Source organism: Nyctereutes procyonoides, unplaced genomic scaffold (assembly GCF_905146905.1).
Source record: "Nyctereutes procyonoides isolate TBG_1078 unplaced genomic scaffold, NYPRO_anot_genome, whole genome shotgun sequence".
NCBI classification, from domain to species: domain Eukaryota; kingdom Metazoa; phylum Chordata; class Mammalia; order Carnivora; family Canidae; genus Nyctereutes; species Nyctereutes procyonoides.
In genome coordinates, this window is record NW_026575046.1 from 29,544,610 (window position 1) to 29,559,540 (window position 14,931).

Consider the following 14,931-nt stretch of genomic DNA (forward strand, 5'->3'; position numbering starts at 1 on the left):
GAAATCAACTGAGAAATCTTTAAAATTCAAATGCCTGACCCTGTTGCTCCTGATTCTGAGGCAGGAACTCTGGGAAGGGCCCAGGAATCTGTGTTTTACCAAATTCCCCAGATACTCTGTTGTGTAACCAGAGGCTGGCAAGTCTTGGTCACTCCAATCCAGCATGTTGTTTTCCTGCCCTCTGCAGCACCAGGCTATGTGCTTCCAGGGTAGAAGACAGACGTGGATCCCTGCCCCAGATGACCCCCACAAAAAGCACCATAAATTCCCTGTCTTTTGAGACCTCTCTTTCCCTCCATTATGACATTTTTGGAGGCGTATTTCCTCTGCCTGTCGAATCCACAGCCCTTCAATCTTCCTTCATACAAGGAAGTCTTCCTGGCTTGCCTCTACATACTCTCTGAACACAGATATCCATAGATGGTCATAAAAAAAGGAAACATAATATTAGAGTATTTTATAGTAATACATAATATGTATGGATTTTATTGCAGATAATGTTATACTCTGTTTCTATTATCACATGGTAGATATTGTTTTTACACTATAGTTAGGTATATTATAGGCATTTAGTGCCAGTGCATACATGTAGGCCTGATGTGGTAGCAAGAAGGCCCATTGAGGGGACACCTGGATGTCTCAGTCATTTGAGCATCTGACTCTTGATTTCGACTCAGGTTATGATCTCAGGGTCATGGGATTGAGTCCCATATTGAACTCCGTGTTGAACCCCATGCTGGGATCTGTACTCAGCTCAGAGTCTGCTTGTCCCTCTCTGCTCCTCCCCTGCTCACGCTCTCCTCTCTCCCAAATAAATAATTTTTTTTTAAAAAGGCCCATTTAGTCTCTTAGCTCTTCTTTCCCCCATTTTACAGCTAGGTAAATTGAGGCCCAAGGGCAGGTAATGGGGCTCTGGGGACCTCAAAGGTCTTTGGTCCCGCATTCTATCCATGTGGATGAAGCTCACCCAAGACACCTCCTCCCCCCAAGTGTCTAACTGCCTGGCAGTTAGCAGCCTGTGGTCTAAGGAGGGGAGGCAGAGGGAAGACCTCAATGGCCAGCCCAGCCCCCTATCCAGCCCGTAGTGTGAAGGAGAGCCAGGACCATCTGCACAAGCTGGAGTCAGTTACCCAGCTGTTTATGGGTCTTTGCCTCTGGTGTTTATAGTTCCGCCTTTGGGTCTGCTTTGCGTCCCCACTAATTAGAACAATACTCCAGGAGGCAGTGTGGACTGGTGGGGGACCACTGATGGGGAGCAGGGGGCTGGACCTGTGCCCTGGCTTGTGCCTTGCTTCGCTCCAACAAGGATTTCAGGCCTTTCTCAAGGACACAGAAGGGACAGCAAGATGGCGTCAATTAAAATCAGGTGAGAAAACAGGCGGATGGGGGGAGGGGGGGTGCGGAGAATGTGGAGGCAAGATAAAGGCTCAGAAATGCAGGCAAAATTTGGGGCAAGATCTTTCCTTTTAAGAAAATGCATTTTTTTAAAAAATCACAAAAATTGTAGATGTCCATTGTGGAAAATTGAGAACATGCAGACAAATGAGAAGAAAATATTTGAAAGTGTATCCCACCACTCAGATAACCACTGTTCCTATTTTAGGACTTTGCCCTTCTGTCTGATGTGTCAAGTTGCTCTTGTAGAAATGGGAGTGTACTGACATTCTGTTCTGCAAACCTCTTTTTAATCCTAATAAATTGCCAACATTTTTATGTGTTATTAAATATTTTTCTATGACATCAAGTTCTGTCGTTTCCATTTTTATTGTGACAGGATTGTTGTGAAAGAATTGGGATCACCAGTAAAGTGCAGAAATCTGAAGCATGAGTGTCCCTGTTGTAGTGGTCCCTGGGGTAGCACTTCCAACTCTTTGGTGGGACTCCTTTTTTTTTAATTTTTTTAATTTATTTATGATAGTCACAGAGAGAGAGAGAGGCAGAGACACAGGCAGAGGGAGAAGCAGGCTCTATGCACAGGGAGCCCAATGTGGGATTCGATCCCGGGTCTCCAGGATCGCACCCTGGGCCAAAGGCAGGCGCCAAACCGCTGCGCCACCCAGGGATCCCTCTTTGGTGGGACTCCTTCACACATTGTCCTATGCACACGTAAAGCTGGGTCGTGGTTTATTTAAATGATCCCCTTGCACTGGACATCAAGGTTAGGCACCCAGCTGTGGCTGGAAGCCCACGGGCAGCCCATGTGTTCTGGGAAACCTCCTGATACCAAAAGCAGATTAGTTTCTCCCAGAAAATCTCATCAGTGCATCATAGTGAGTGATGTCCTCAGCAACATGCTGGTGAAAAATTCAAGAATGAATTCTGTGGGGCTGCTTCCTTATGCGGTCATGTTTGTTTATATTCTTTTAATTAATACAAGTAATTTACATTTGTTGCAGAAATTTTAAAAAATGCAAATAAACCAACCTAAGAAAATTAAAACTCAACATAGCAATAAACACCGCCCACGCTTTGTGTATATATAATCAGCAAAGCCCATGTCTATTGGATGCTTGGTCTGTGCCAGTCTCACTGTGCTAAGTGCCTAGTACATATCATAGGACCGGTGTCTTCCTCACTTGGAAAAATGATACAAGCCCAGCTTTTAGGTTTGGAGTCTGTTGTCTCTTGGGTACAGGGTGGCAAAGTCGGCCCTTGGACCCAGGCCTTCTAGTTTCCAAGTCTATATCCTTATCCTACAACCTTGCTTCTTTTACCTATCTGCCCAGAGGCTGGTTTTCCTCTTCCAACATAATGTTTCCTAATCTTTTTTTTTCTCTTAGTGATAAATTATGACTATCTTCAGATGTCATTAAAAATTCCTCCTCATGGGATTTAGTTTGTGAATGTACCACACTTTATTTAATAGTTGAATACGTGCATTATTTTAGATTTTTAGTATCCTAAACAAAGCCACACTGGACGTTTTTGCTGCTTAACCCTTGAGAATGTCCATAGTTATTCCCACAGGGCTGCTTTCTCTAGTGGTCCTCACTGACCCATCACACCAAAGGGCAAAGGGGTCAGGGTAGTTGGGGGGAGATGTGAGATGTGCATACTTTGGTCCTGACTGAGCTGGTGCTACTTGAGAGGGACATTCTATCTATACAGAAGACGGCAGAAAAGGCTTATTCTTTATTTTATTTTTTTAAAGATTTTATTTATTCATGAGAGACACACAGAGAGAGGCAGAGACACAGGCAGAGGGAGAAGCAGGCTCCATGCCAGGACCCTGACGTGGGACTTGATCCCGGGTCTCCAGGATCACACCCTGGGCTGAAGGCAGCGCTAAACCGCTGAGCCACCCAGGGATCCCCAAGGCTTGTTCTTTAAATTGTGCTCCAGAGGAGCACTGGGTAGCTCAGTGGTTGAGTGTCTGCCTTTGACTCAGGTCATGATCCCTGGGTCCTGGGATGGAGTTTGGCATCAGGATCCTTGCAGGGAGTCTGCTTTTCTCTCTGCCTCTCTCTCTCTCTCTCTCTCTCTCTCTGTGTGTATATCTCATGAATAAATAAATAAAATCTTAAACATAAATAAACTATGCTCCAGAGATAGTTTCTTATTGGAGCTCAGAGAAACCACTGAAAGGCTAAGAGCTAGAAATGAACCGCTCAGCAAATGATCCGCACTTAGTCACATGAGTGCATCTCCCTTGACCCCATAGACATTTGAGTCAGAAAAAGAAGAAGAGGGACACCTGGGTGGCTCAGCAGTTGGGTGTCTGCCTTCGGCTCAGGGTGTGATCCCAGTCTGGTTGTCCCGCATCGGGCTCCCTGCATGGAACCTGCTTCTCCCTCTGCCTATTCTCTGCCTCTCTCTGTGTGTGTCTCTCATGAGTAAATAAATAAAACCTAAAACAAAACAAAACAAAAAACAGAAAAGGAAGAAGAGAAAGCCAGTCTGAAAAAGGTGACGTTCCATCTCCAACAGAGGGGAGAGGAAGCATCTCCTTCCTCCACAGAGATAGATTAGATTCTGAATTTGGGGCCAGTCCCAGAGAAAGTCCACGAGGCCCTAGGGAGGGCCCTGCTCCCAGAAACACCTGGGAAGATACTCTGGAGCCCGGGGGGGCAGATTGGGCATCCTGGCGCAGAGTGCCTGGCTGGCTTTTGGAAGACTACCCAGCCAGGGCGGGAAAGGAGAGGTGTCCCAGCAGGTGAAATCATGAGCAAAGCCTGGAGGTGAGGGACAGAGAGCCAAGGGCTGCTGGGCACCTGAGGGGGCTCAGCCTGGAGAGTAGAGAAGGTGGGGGGGAGGGAGGGTGGTTTAAGGAAGGAAGGGTGATAAAGCTGGAGGCTTTTGCAGGGTCTGTGGGGCTTTGTTCAAGGGGAAAGGATTCTGCACGTGACTGTCTGCTGGCAGGACCCGTGTACTGGTTCAGTACAAAGAAACATGAGTTTTTCGTCTCTCCCTGACACTTCCTCCCTCCCTCCCTCCCCTCCATTCTCCAATGCCCAGAGGCCTCTTCTCTGTGAAGTACTCAGCCTGGTGGTGGGAGAGAGGTGGGAAGGAGAACATGGGTCCTTGGGCCCTGGGTCCTGGGTCCTCGGAAACTCTGGGCGGAGAAAGAGGCTGAGCAGCGATGCTCAGGAACGCGGCCCCCACCAGCCCTGTGCACTGGAGACCCTCAGAACAGGAGCTCTCAGCTGGTGGATGGGTGCCCTGTGCCCGCCACCGGGGCAGCAGGTGGAGTGGAAGGCAAGAGTCTGGGCTCGGGAGCAGCATGGCACCTGGCCTCACACCCTAGCTCTGCTTCCCTGCAGCTGTGTGGCTGCAGCCCGAGTGCTTTCCCTTTCTGAGTCATGGTTTTATTATGTGTAAGATGGAAACATTAATAGAAGGAGGCGGAGGATGAAATAACATGATGCCCGTGACCTGCAGAGCACAGCACCCAGTAAGTGCTCAGTAAACATTAGTTATGGCTGTGCTGGCTACCCTGAAGCTGTCCTGTGCTGGGGTGCTGGCTCTGCCCCCTTGGGGAGCCCAGCCGAGGGCTCCTTCTATGCTCCCCTCCCTTCAAAGCATGGAGGAAGTGGTGGAAGCAGTTGATTGCACCTTGGCAAATGAAGTCGCCTGCTCTAAGCAAGGTCCTCTCCCTTCCCTGGCCTAATCTAGTCTGTGAGCCTCCTGCCCCGGCTCCCCTGATGGGTCCAGCTGGACCCCAGGAAGAGCGCCTGTGTGGTGCCCCTTACTGCACGCTGGGCATCATCTCCTGGGATTCTCACCCTGCCTTGAAGAGGGGCTCATTACTGCCCTTCTCCTGGAGCCGAGGCCTAGAGATGCCTGGTGAGTTGTGGGCGCCAGGGCCAGGATCCCACTCTTCTCTGTCTGACCACAGGGCCTGGCTCCTCAGTGTGTGCCATTCTGCACCCTAGCCCATCCCCCATCAGAGGTCCCCTCACACTCCCGCCTCCCCCAGGAGGCCGACCTACCTGGCTGCCCTCTTGTGTTTGCGTTTGCGAGGTGAGCCCTGCAGGGCTCTCACAAGGCACCATTCATCCCGCAGGCTGCTGATTGAAACCATGTGTGGTGTAGCCGGCCAAGGTGGCGGCAGCTCCGGAAGCCAAGCCTGGCCCTGGGCCTGTGGGCCCTGTGAGGATTGGGGGAGGAGGGCCAGCCTACCTACAGGCCTGCTCGGCTGGGGGGAGCTCCGGGGCAGGGCTGACCTCCTCCCCCACCAGTGCACGGTGCACACACCCAGGGGACCCTGAGCCCTGGGCCCATACTGGGGACCTGGGAGGCAGAGAGGCCCCTCCCAGGTGAGGGAGGACCTGGGCCTGCAGAGTCTCCGGGTCCTTTCAAAGGCTGTCCTTGGCAGGGCTGGCTGCTAAGGAAGGTGTGTGTATGCGCGTGCATGTGTGTACACACGTGTGTGCCCATGCATGTGTTTCTGTGTCCTGAAATCTATGCAGGGCACCCTGAGCCCTGGGACTTATTGTCACCTGGGGATTTCTAAAGCGCAGTTTGGTGCCATGATTAAGACCATAGACACCGGAGGCTCACAGACCTGGGTCTGAGTTGCACTTCTGCTGCTTCCTAGCTGTGTGACCAGAGGCCAGCTGCCTAGCCTCTCTGAGCCCTTCTCATTCACCAAATGAGGACTAAGGCTTGGTCAGAGGGTCTGAGCAATGACATTGGTTGGGGTGGGGTTTTGGGTGTTTGTGGCTGGTTCTGCTGAGGTGCCATCTTTAGGGCTCCTAAAGTCATTCTGGCCCTAACTCCTGACCTCTGAGCTGTGGCTTGTCTGGGAGTCCGGAGGGTGCTAATTGTGGGGTGTCTGTGTTTCCCCTGAGGCCTGAAGGCTCCAGTTAGTGGAGGTGAGCCGAGGAGCATTGGCTCCCCAGCTGGTGTGAGGTGCGGCTGAACTAACCACCCCCTTCCAGGGCAAGAACAGAGCAGAGCATTGTTCATGGGGCTGCCTCCCTGGCACTGAGGGCCCCTCAGGAAGGGGCGTGCAGGCCAGGCTGGGGCCAGCAGTGACCACAGTCTTGGCTGAGCCAGGACCCTTCGGAGGCCTGGTGTCCCAGAAGGCACTCTGGTTTCCCAAGGAATGTGCTTTCTACTGGACCACTCAGGTCCTGTCCAGTCTGAGGCTGGTTACAGAGATACTTTGAGGGCATTTGGTCCTGGCTGAGTGTCTCCCACAGGGTGGACTTGGGACATCCCCGAGGGTGGACTAGCCCCAAAATAGGAGCTCCCTGGAGACAGGCAGCCCTGGCTGGGCTCCACCCTGTGCTCTAGGGCATCCAGACCCTCCCCTGTCAGACCCAAAAGAGCCTCGCCCCTCCTGAAGCCTGAGGAAGAGGGTTCCCATGACTTTTGCATTCAGGTGCAAAAGCTCATCCATCATTTTCCTTTGAGGTAGACAGCGGAGGTAAGGGGACTGAGAAGGTGGCTGTTGAGAGGAGGGGAAGCTGAGAGGATGTGAAACAGCCCTCCACTTCCTGGCTGAGCGACCAGGGTGGTCACCTACCCTCTATGAGCCTCTACTTGCTTCTAAAGCAGAGAGAAGAAGCCCACAGAGGGCTGTGTCAGGGCTGAGGAGGAGCAGGTAGTGATGCAGAATGGAGGAGGTTGGGGGAGGCGGTGGTGAAGAGCATGCTGCACTGGGAGCAGCTGGCTTCAAACCCCAGCTCCCTCCTTCTCTGCTGTGCAACCTTGGGCAAGTGGCTGGCTGGCTTTCTTCCTTCTTTTCTTTTTAAGATTTATTTATTATTTTAGAGAGAAAGAGGGAAAGCATGAGTGGAAGGGGCAGAGGGAGAAGGAGAAAGAACCTCAAGCAGACTCCTCAATGAGCACAGAGTCTGTTGCAGGGCTCCATCTCATGACCCTGAGACCACAACCTGAGCAGAAACCAAGAGTCTGATGCTCAACTGACTGAACCACCCAGGCACCCCAAGTCACTTTCTTCTAGAAAAAAGAGTCTTAAAAAAAATCTTCCTCATGAGACTTTTAGAGAAACAAATTAGCTGACACGTAGCCATGGGCTTGGTTGGCGTCCCACTCGGCCCTCACTGTGTTCGTCAGTGTTATATGCCAGCTCAGGTAGGCTGCAGTGCCCAGCTATCCAGTCAAGCACCTATATAGGTGTTCCTGGGAAGGTGACTAATAGATGTGATTGCAGTCCACAATCAGTTGACTTTTAGTGAAAGTGATTATCCTAGATAATCTGGATTGGCCTGATTGAATAAGGTAGAAGGCCTTCAGAGCAGAGCCCAGGAGTCCCTGACGGATAGATTCTACTTGGGCCTGACAGTTCCAGTGTGCCCTTCCTGACAGCCTGCCCTGCTGTAGGAGGCAGGGTTTCCCCCCCCAAAAAAAAAAACAGAACCCATAGAATGTCTATGTATGCATGTATATATACATTCTACTGGTTATACATGTGTGTATATACATATGGGTGAGCTGATAAGCTGTTGGAGTAGTTCCAATTCTAGTCCCAAGACCTGAGATCCAGGACAGCTAATGTTTCCTTTCAAGTCCAATGACAAGAAAAAGCCAATATGTCCATCCAAAGGCAGCCAGGCAAAAAGAATTCTCCCCTATACCCAGGGGGGTAGCATTTTGTTTGTTTGTTTGTTTGCTTGCTTGCTTGTTTTAAAGATTTTATTTATTTATTCATGAGTGACACAGAGAGAGAGAGAGAGAGAGAGAGAGAGGCAGAGACACAGGCAGAGGGAGAAGCAGGCTCCATGCAGGGAGCCTGACATGGGACTCGATCTCGGGTCTCCAGGATCACACCTGGTCTGAAGGTAGCACTAAACCACTGAGGGGTAGCCTTTTTGTACTATTAGCCCCTTCAAGTGCTAGGATGAGGCCCACCCACATTAGAGAGGGAAATCTGCTTTACTCAGTCTACTGATTCAAATGTTCATCTCATTCAAAAACATCCTCAGGGAAATACCCAGAATAATGTTCCACCAGATATCTGGGCATCCCATGGCCCAGATAAATTGGCATAAAATTAACCATCACATGCAGATTTCGACTTGCCTAGCCAGCCCCTACCTTGTATAAGCCAGTTCCTTACAAAAAATGTCTTAATGTGTTCTTCCTATTGATTCTGTTTCTCTGGCTGAAACCTGACTAATACATATAGTAAGCTAAAATAAGAATAATGGTCATTATTATTGTCATCTCTGAGAAGTGTCCAGCAGTGGTCCTGGATATAGTAAGCCCTTGGCAAACACCATGGGAACAGAAGTCATGTCAGTTTCTTCCATGACTCAAAGGGATCCAAGCAGCAAGGACAAGTCCCTTCCCAAGACCCCAGCATGGGCAGCCTCATAGCCCCCCACCTCCCTGCTTTCTAGACAGCCAGGCTGGTGTCTAAGGGTGCCAAACACACAGAAGAGGGACCAGTCACACAGCTCCAGTACACACCTCTTCTAAACATTTCACATATTAACTGCTTTGTTTCTCACAACAGCCCACTGAAGTAGCTACTAGAATTCTTCCCATTCTGTGGAAGGGTAAAATAAGTCACAGGGAATCTCACTGTGCACCCAACATCCCACAGCTGGGAAGCAGAGGAACTGAGGCCCAACCTGAATCAGACTCTTTATCCTGTTGCTTTCGTGACAGCTCTTGAGCCTGCCACTTCTAGAAACTGAAAGAGGTTTCTGTGTGACAATAATGTTTTATGTTTCCCCTTATTATAAGATGACAGTGCAGGTCTCCTTGAACTTTGAGCTCAGTTTGAATTCCAGCTTTTAACCCTTCAGTGTCTGATTCATCTACATATCCTGGGTATCTGGTACATAGTAGGTGCTTAATGTTGTCACACCTTTTTTCTGGGTGTCGGTTTTCTCAGTAGGAATCATGATGTATTCCTTGAGCTTTCAGATATTCAATACATTGACTTCCTTCTCTCTCATTTTATTCTTGTCACTTACCTTGTGTATATTTCTCTCCTAATACCCCCTACTCTCATCCACTGTTTGAGATAGAAGATGAGGACAAGGAAGCATGAGAAAAGACAGGGAGAGATGTAGGAGAGGAAGAAGAGAAGGGCCAAGACAAGGATGTCTGCACTTACTTCTTCTCTCAACATTGTAATGGGGATTCTAGTCAGAATTACAAGAAAACAAAACAAAACAAAACAAAGGGTGTCTAGATTGGAAAGAGAAAAGTAAAAGTAATCTTTATTTACAGGTGATATGACCTTGTACATAGGAAACCCTAAGGAGCCCATTAAAAAATTATGAGACCTAAAAAACGAGTTCATCAGGGTTGCAGGATACAAGAGTAATATACAAAAATCAGTTGTGTTTCTATACATTTGCAGTGAGCAATCCAAAAATGAAATTAAGAATTCTTTCACAATATCATCAAAAAGAATAAAATACAAATAGATTTATCAAAAAAGGTACAAAACTTATCTCTAAAAACTACAAGATATTGTTGAAATCGACTGGGGAAGATCTAAATAAATAGAAAAGTATCATACATTCATGAACAGAAGACTTCATGAACATTATTAAGATGGCAATATCCCCAAACTGATCTACAGATTCAACACAATCTCCATCAAAACCCCAGCTGACATCTTTGTACAAACTGACAAGCTGATTCCAAAATTCATATGGAATTTCAAGGAATCCAGAACAGCCGAAACAACCCTGAAAAAGAAGAATAGAGTAGGAGGACTCACATTTCCCAATTTCAAAACTCACTGTAGAGCACAGTACGCAAGACAGTGTGGTACCAGCACAAGGCTAGACATTTAGATCAGTGGAATAGAACAGAGAGTCCAGAATTAAATCCATATCTCTGTGGCCAACCGATTTTCAACAAGGGTGCCTAGATCATTTAATGGAAAAAGAACAATATTTTCAGCAGGAAGAGAAGAGCAAGGAAAGAACTTAGGTTTGGAGCTGAGGCAGCCTCAGCTTGCAGTGTGATTCTGTGTAAGCGAGTTGACCTCTCTTGAGCATACGTTTTTTTCATTTGTTAACATGAAGATAATGAGAAAGTGCTCGTTTCCCAGATCCAGGTACACAAAATCCCTACGTGAAGTGCTTAACTCAGATCTGGCCCCTTGTGCAAACCCACTGGCAGGATGGAAGAGCAGGGTGGGACATACTGGTGAGGGTTAGGGTCTGGTGCTCCTCCCAGGTCCCCCATGGGGAACCCCTTTCCTCAGGAAAAGTCAGCGCTGGTGGGATTTGAGTCTGCAGACTGAGCTTGGCGGAGCTCGGAGCTCGGCGGGTTGGTAATAAATAGACAGGAAAGGAGATTCCATTACGCAGGAATGTCTGGGGAGGGGGCGAGGAAGGAATCAGCTCCCCTCCTAGCACCAGCCAGCCCTGCAGCCTTGATTGATGTGCCTTGCAACCACAGCAGCAGGGCTTGGCGGAAGGAGGCCCCTCCGCCCGCCACTCACCCCTCCTGGAATGAGGCCAGCAGCCAGATGTTCCTGGCCTTTGGGAAGCTGGGATGGGGGCAGGGAAGGCCGGCAGTGGGCCAGGAGTGGCTGCCCAGATGTTGGCCCTCTATGTCCTTTTCTTCCGCAGCTGTGCTCAGGTGGCTTGGGTTCTGTTGTTGACCTTTTGGCCTGTGGCCATGTCTTCCTGGGTCTTGACTTTGTTCAGAATTAGGGATGGTGGTCCTCAACCACTGTGTCCTGCTGGGTGAGGTGCAGCTGCCCAAGAAAGAGCTTCAAGCTCCAAAGAGGAAAATGTCTCACCTACCTAAGGTCCTTGTGTTATTCTGGCAAGAGCCATAAGCAGAGGTGTGACCATGGCCTGGGCCCTCCACAGGGTGGAAAGATCCAAGGGGGCCCCTGGATTTGTGGTCTAGGGAATAGAGCTGAAGGCAGATCCTGGGTCAGAAAGTGATGCTCCACAGCAGGTGCTAAAATCCACACAAGGCTTATTGCCTCATATACTCCTCTTAAGAACCATGATTGTAACAAAGAGCAGGACATCATCTCTGGCCTCCTAATGATTTTAGTATTAAATGGATCATAATGGAAAAGAAAACAGGAAAAAATATATATAAGGAACAACAAAAAGAACTAAGCACTACCCCTAAGATTCACCATGTATGATGATTAACTGCTAACATGGTGTAAATTCATTTTTACTTATGTTCTGAATCTATGGATATAAATATTTATGATGCATATTTTTCAAATAAGTAGGCACATCATACATGTCTAGCTTTGTAACCTGCCTTCCTCCACTCAGCAGCACGCTGTGAGCATCTGCTCACATTCAGAAATGTAGATCCACACAAACCTTGGTAGTGCCTTTTCATGATACGTCTGGTCCCATGTCGTTGGCTCTTGGGCAGTTTTCAGAATTTCCCTCAAAAGGACAATGCAGCACTGAGTCTCTCTTGTACCTTTGTACACATGTAGATTATTTCCTTAGGATACCTTCCAAGAAGTAGGATCAGGTGGTTGAAGAGTATGTCATATGGGGGCTTAGAGGGACAGATGACCAAACCGAACTTTAGGAAACCTGAACCAATTTAATTCGCACACGTAAAATCTCATTCCCCCAACTCAGCTCATGTGCTTCACCCTGGAGGCTCCGTCCCATGTCCACCCTGCCCTGGCCTCAGGGAGGAAGGTGGAGAAAGGTGGTTGGTACCCACAGGGTCACCTGGCCGTGACTGCAGGGACACATCTTTCCCCGAGGTTCCCTAGAGGACACCAAGCAGCGGAGAAGTCCTGGATTGGAACTGAGGAGAACCTGGATAAATCCTGTCTAGTCCTCACGTTGCCCAACTGCAAACTGGGGGAGCCAGCATCACGGTTCTCTCCAGTTCATATGGTCCGTGAATGATTGCACCTCTTCTATGATCCCACCTAGCTGGCAGGCACTTCTGAGACTGGCGACTGGTGTGGGGACTGTGGTAGGCACGTGGGCTGGACATCGCCTCCCGAGCACTTACCACAGGCACAGTTCTGTGCAGTGACAGGCCTACTGACCACTGGACGGACTCAGGAATACTTGGCTGGGGTGAGGGGCACAGCCTGAGAGCCTCAGGGCCTTGCCTCCTTGGGTCCCTGGGAAGAAGGACGTGTGACAATGCAGCCTGAGTTGTGACCTCTTGGAGAAGTATCAGGGGAGAGGAACACACTTGGAGGTGACCTCCCAAGGATTCCTGGAACTTAAGAATCCTGTGAACTTCATGGAACCAGAACCTTTCATGACATTCAGTTGTGCACACTCATTCAACTTCATCCGCAAACCCACATGTCAACTGCTCCTGACAACATCCCAGCATCTTCTTTCTTTCCTTCCATACATCCCACCCAAAACACACAAATACAAACCAAAGCCTGCACTTTGCCTCACACACACTTAGTCATACTCAGATACATAGTAATAATAACAGGATAACAATAATTGTAATAGCACATGTATTGAGCGTTTGCTATGTGCTGGGCCCTTCCCATGTACCATTTAATGCTCTCAGGAGCAGGCAAGATCATTAGCTCCATGGCCCAGGGGAGGTGAAGCCACCTGCCTAAGGTCACAGAGGTGGTAAGCAGAGGACCCCCGCCCTGGGCACACAGGGGGCCCTTCTCCCACACTCGTTCTCCGACACACCCTGGCCCACTTTGGCTCCCTGTGTGCTGCCTTCCTGCCCAGTCTATAGGGGGCCGCCGAGTGAGTGCTGGCCATCGGAGTCCCTCTGAGCCTCACCCAGACCTTGGTACACAGTTGAACAGACCAGGCTTGTCCAGATTCAGGCATCTGGAGACACAGTAAATCCAGACTGTAAACCACCGTCTTGTAGAACCAGAACATTCCCCAGACCAGTGCTTCTGAACTGGAAGGGGTGGCACCCACCCATCCTTTGTCCCCTCCCCCTCTTCCTTCATCTCCCCTCTTTCTCCTCCTTTTCCCTCTCAAGCCAGTCTTGAGAACCTACTTACGTATGCCTGGTACTGAAGTTAATGCTGGGCTTTGGCAGGGAGGGTAGCCCAGGCTCCCATCCTCGAGGGACTGAGAGCTCAGTCAGTCATATGAGGCCCAGAGGACAAGCTTGCTCAAGGTCATGCAAGGAGTGGGTGGCAGACCCAGGCCTAACAGCCAAGTCTCCTAAGCCAAGGCCAGGGCTTTTCTGGGGGAGACAAGCTCAGACCCACCGTGAGAGCTAATGGTTGTGCTGTACCCTGTATACGTGGCTCAGACATGGAATCCTACAGGAGTTCAGAGCAGCATGAAACATTAACTGTAGGCTACAGTGGGTGCTGTGTGCACCACGCATTTTGTATGTCTTCTCTTCTTTACTCCTGACAACCCAATAAGGTAGGCATTGTTATTACCATCTTTCTCCCATTTTACAGGTAAGGAAACCAAGGCTCACAGCTAGTCAGAACTCAAACCCTGGCCTATTTCTCCAAAACCCAAGCTCTTTCATGAGGCCATACTGCCTTTGTTGAAGAAGGGACTGTGGCACCCAACACATGAAGGCTTTGGCAAGCTGGGATTCGAGCAGGCTTTTAAAAGGATGGGAGGAGAGAGGAGAACATCGTGGGATGTGGGTGCAGCTTAACGCTAAGGTACCTGGGAGCCCCAGCACCAACAAGGGGACAGACCAATGTGAGGGGAGCTCTCGCCATGTCTCAGATCCTTTCTTGAAGGAGGGACTAATGGGTGAAGCTGGCCCTGCGACTCCGGGCTGGAGTGCTCCTGAGGACCATGCAGGGCTGGCCCAGAGAAACCACAGGAAACCTTGAACGGGGCAAAGTTCTCCCTGGTGTCATTAATTAGGTGCCATGGAAGGAGGAGCCAAGAGGCCCCTACTGGCGGTGCCATCCTTGAAGAGGGACCCAGCCAGGTCAGGTGCAGGAACCAGACTCTGAAGGTCCTTGGGACCCACTGGCATCAAGCTCCCTGGCGTGTGTGGCGACTACCAACCAGTATGCCAGGCTGGCAGAGGTGAGTGCCGGGCGGAGGCTGGCAAGTGGGGGAGGAAGTGCCACTTGCCTCTGTCTAGGGTGGGCAGGGCAGCTGAGACCAGCACTCCGACGTGCTCAGTCAAATCCCCAAATCACGGGGGAGTTAGGATCCAGCACACTGTACAAGAACCAGGGAATAATTATGCCAGGAACCTCCTAACACACAACGCTCCATGTCCCACCCCGATTTCTGGTTCACGAACTCCTCCTCCTTCAGTTCTCAGCTCAAGTGACCCCTCCTGGGGGAAGGCACCCCGACATCTACCTTCCAGTTTCTACCACACACTGGAGGTACAAACTCCTTCAGAATGGCATTTCTAGAACTGGGATTTTTCCTAGCATAGCTTGTAGTTATGTTCTCATTTGTGGGATTATTTGATTGATATTGTGCCCCCTTCTGGCTGTGAGCTCTGAGATGGGAGGAGGTGAGTCATTCATGGTCATCAGTGTCCACAGCCATGGCATATAGTAAAAATCCAAGAGCTATTTGTTGAACAAATGAGTGGGCAGGT

General features: G+C 49.6%; 1 protein-coding gene across 4 annotated transcripts in view; it reads left to right on the forward strand.

The window, feature by feature from the left end:
* Positions 1–1,661, forward strand: part of NDST1 (N-deacetylase and N-sulfotransferase 1) — a 64,632-nt gene extending 62,971 nt beyond the window's left edge. For all 4 annotated transcript variants that reach the window (XM_055324828.1, XM_055324829.1, XM_055324830.1 and 1 more), the window contains exon 16: positions 1,206–1,661. In XM_055324828.1, the coding sequence (XP_055180803.1) occupies positions 1,206–1,470 (265 nt within the window). In that variant the 3' untranslated portion in view covers positions 1,471–1,661. The remainder of the gene's footprint in view (positions 1–1,205) is intronic.
* The last annotated feature ends 13,270 nt before the right edge of the window (positions 1,662–14,931 follow it).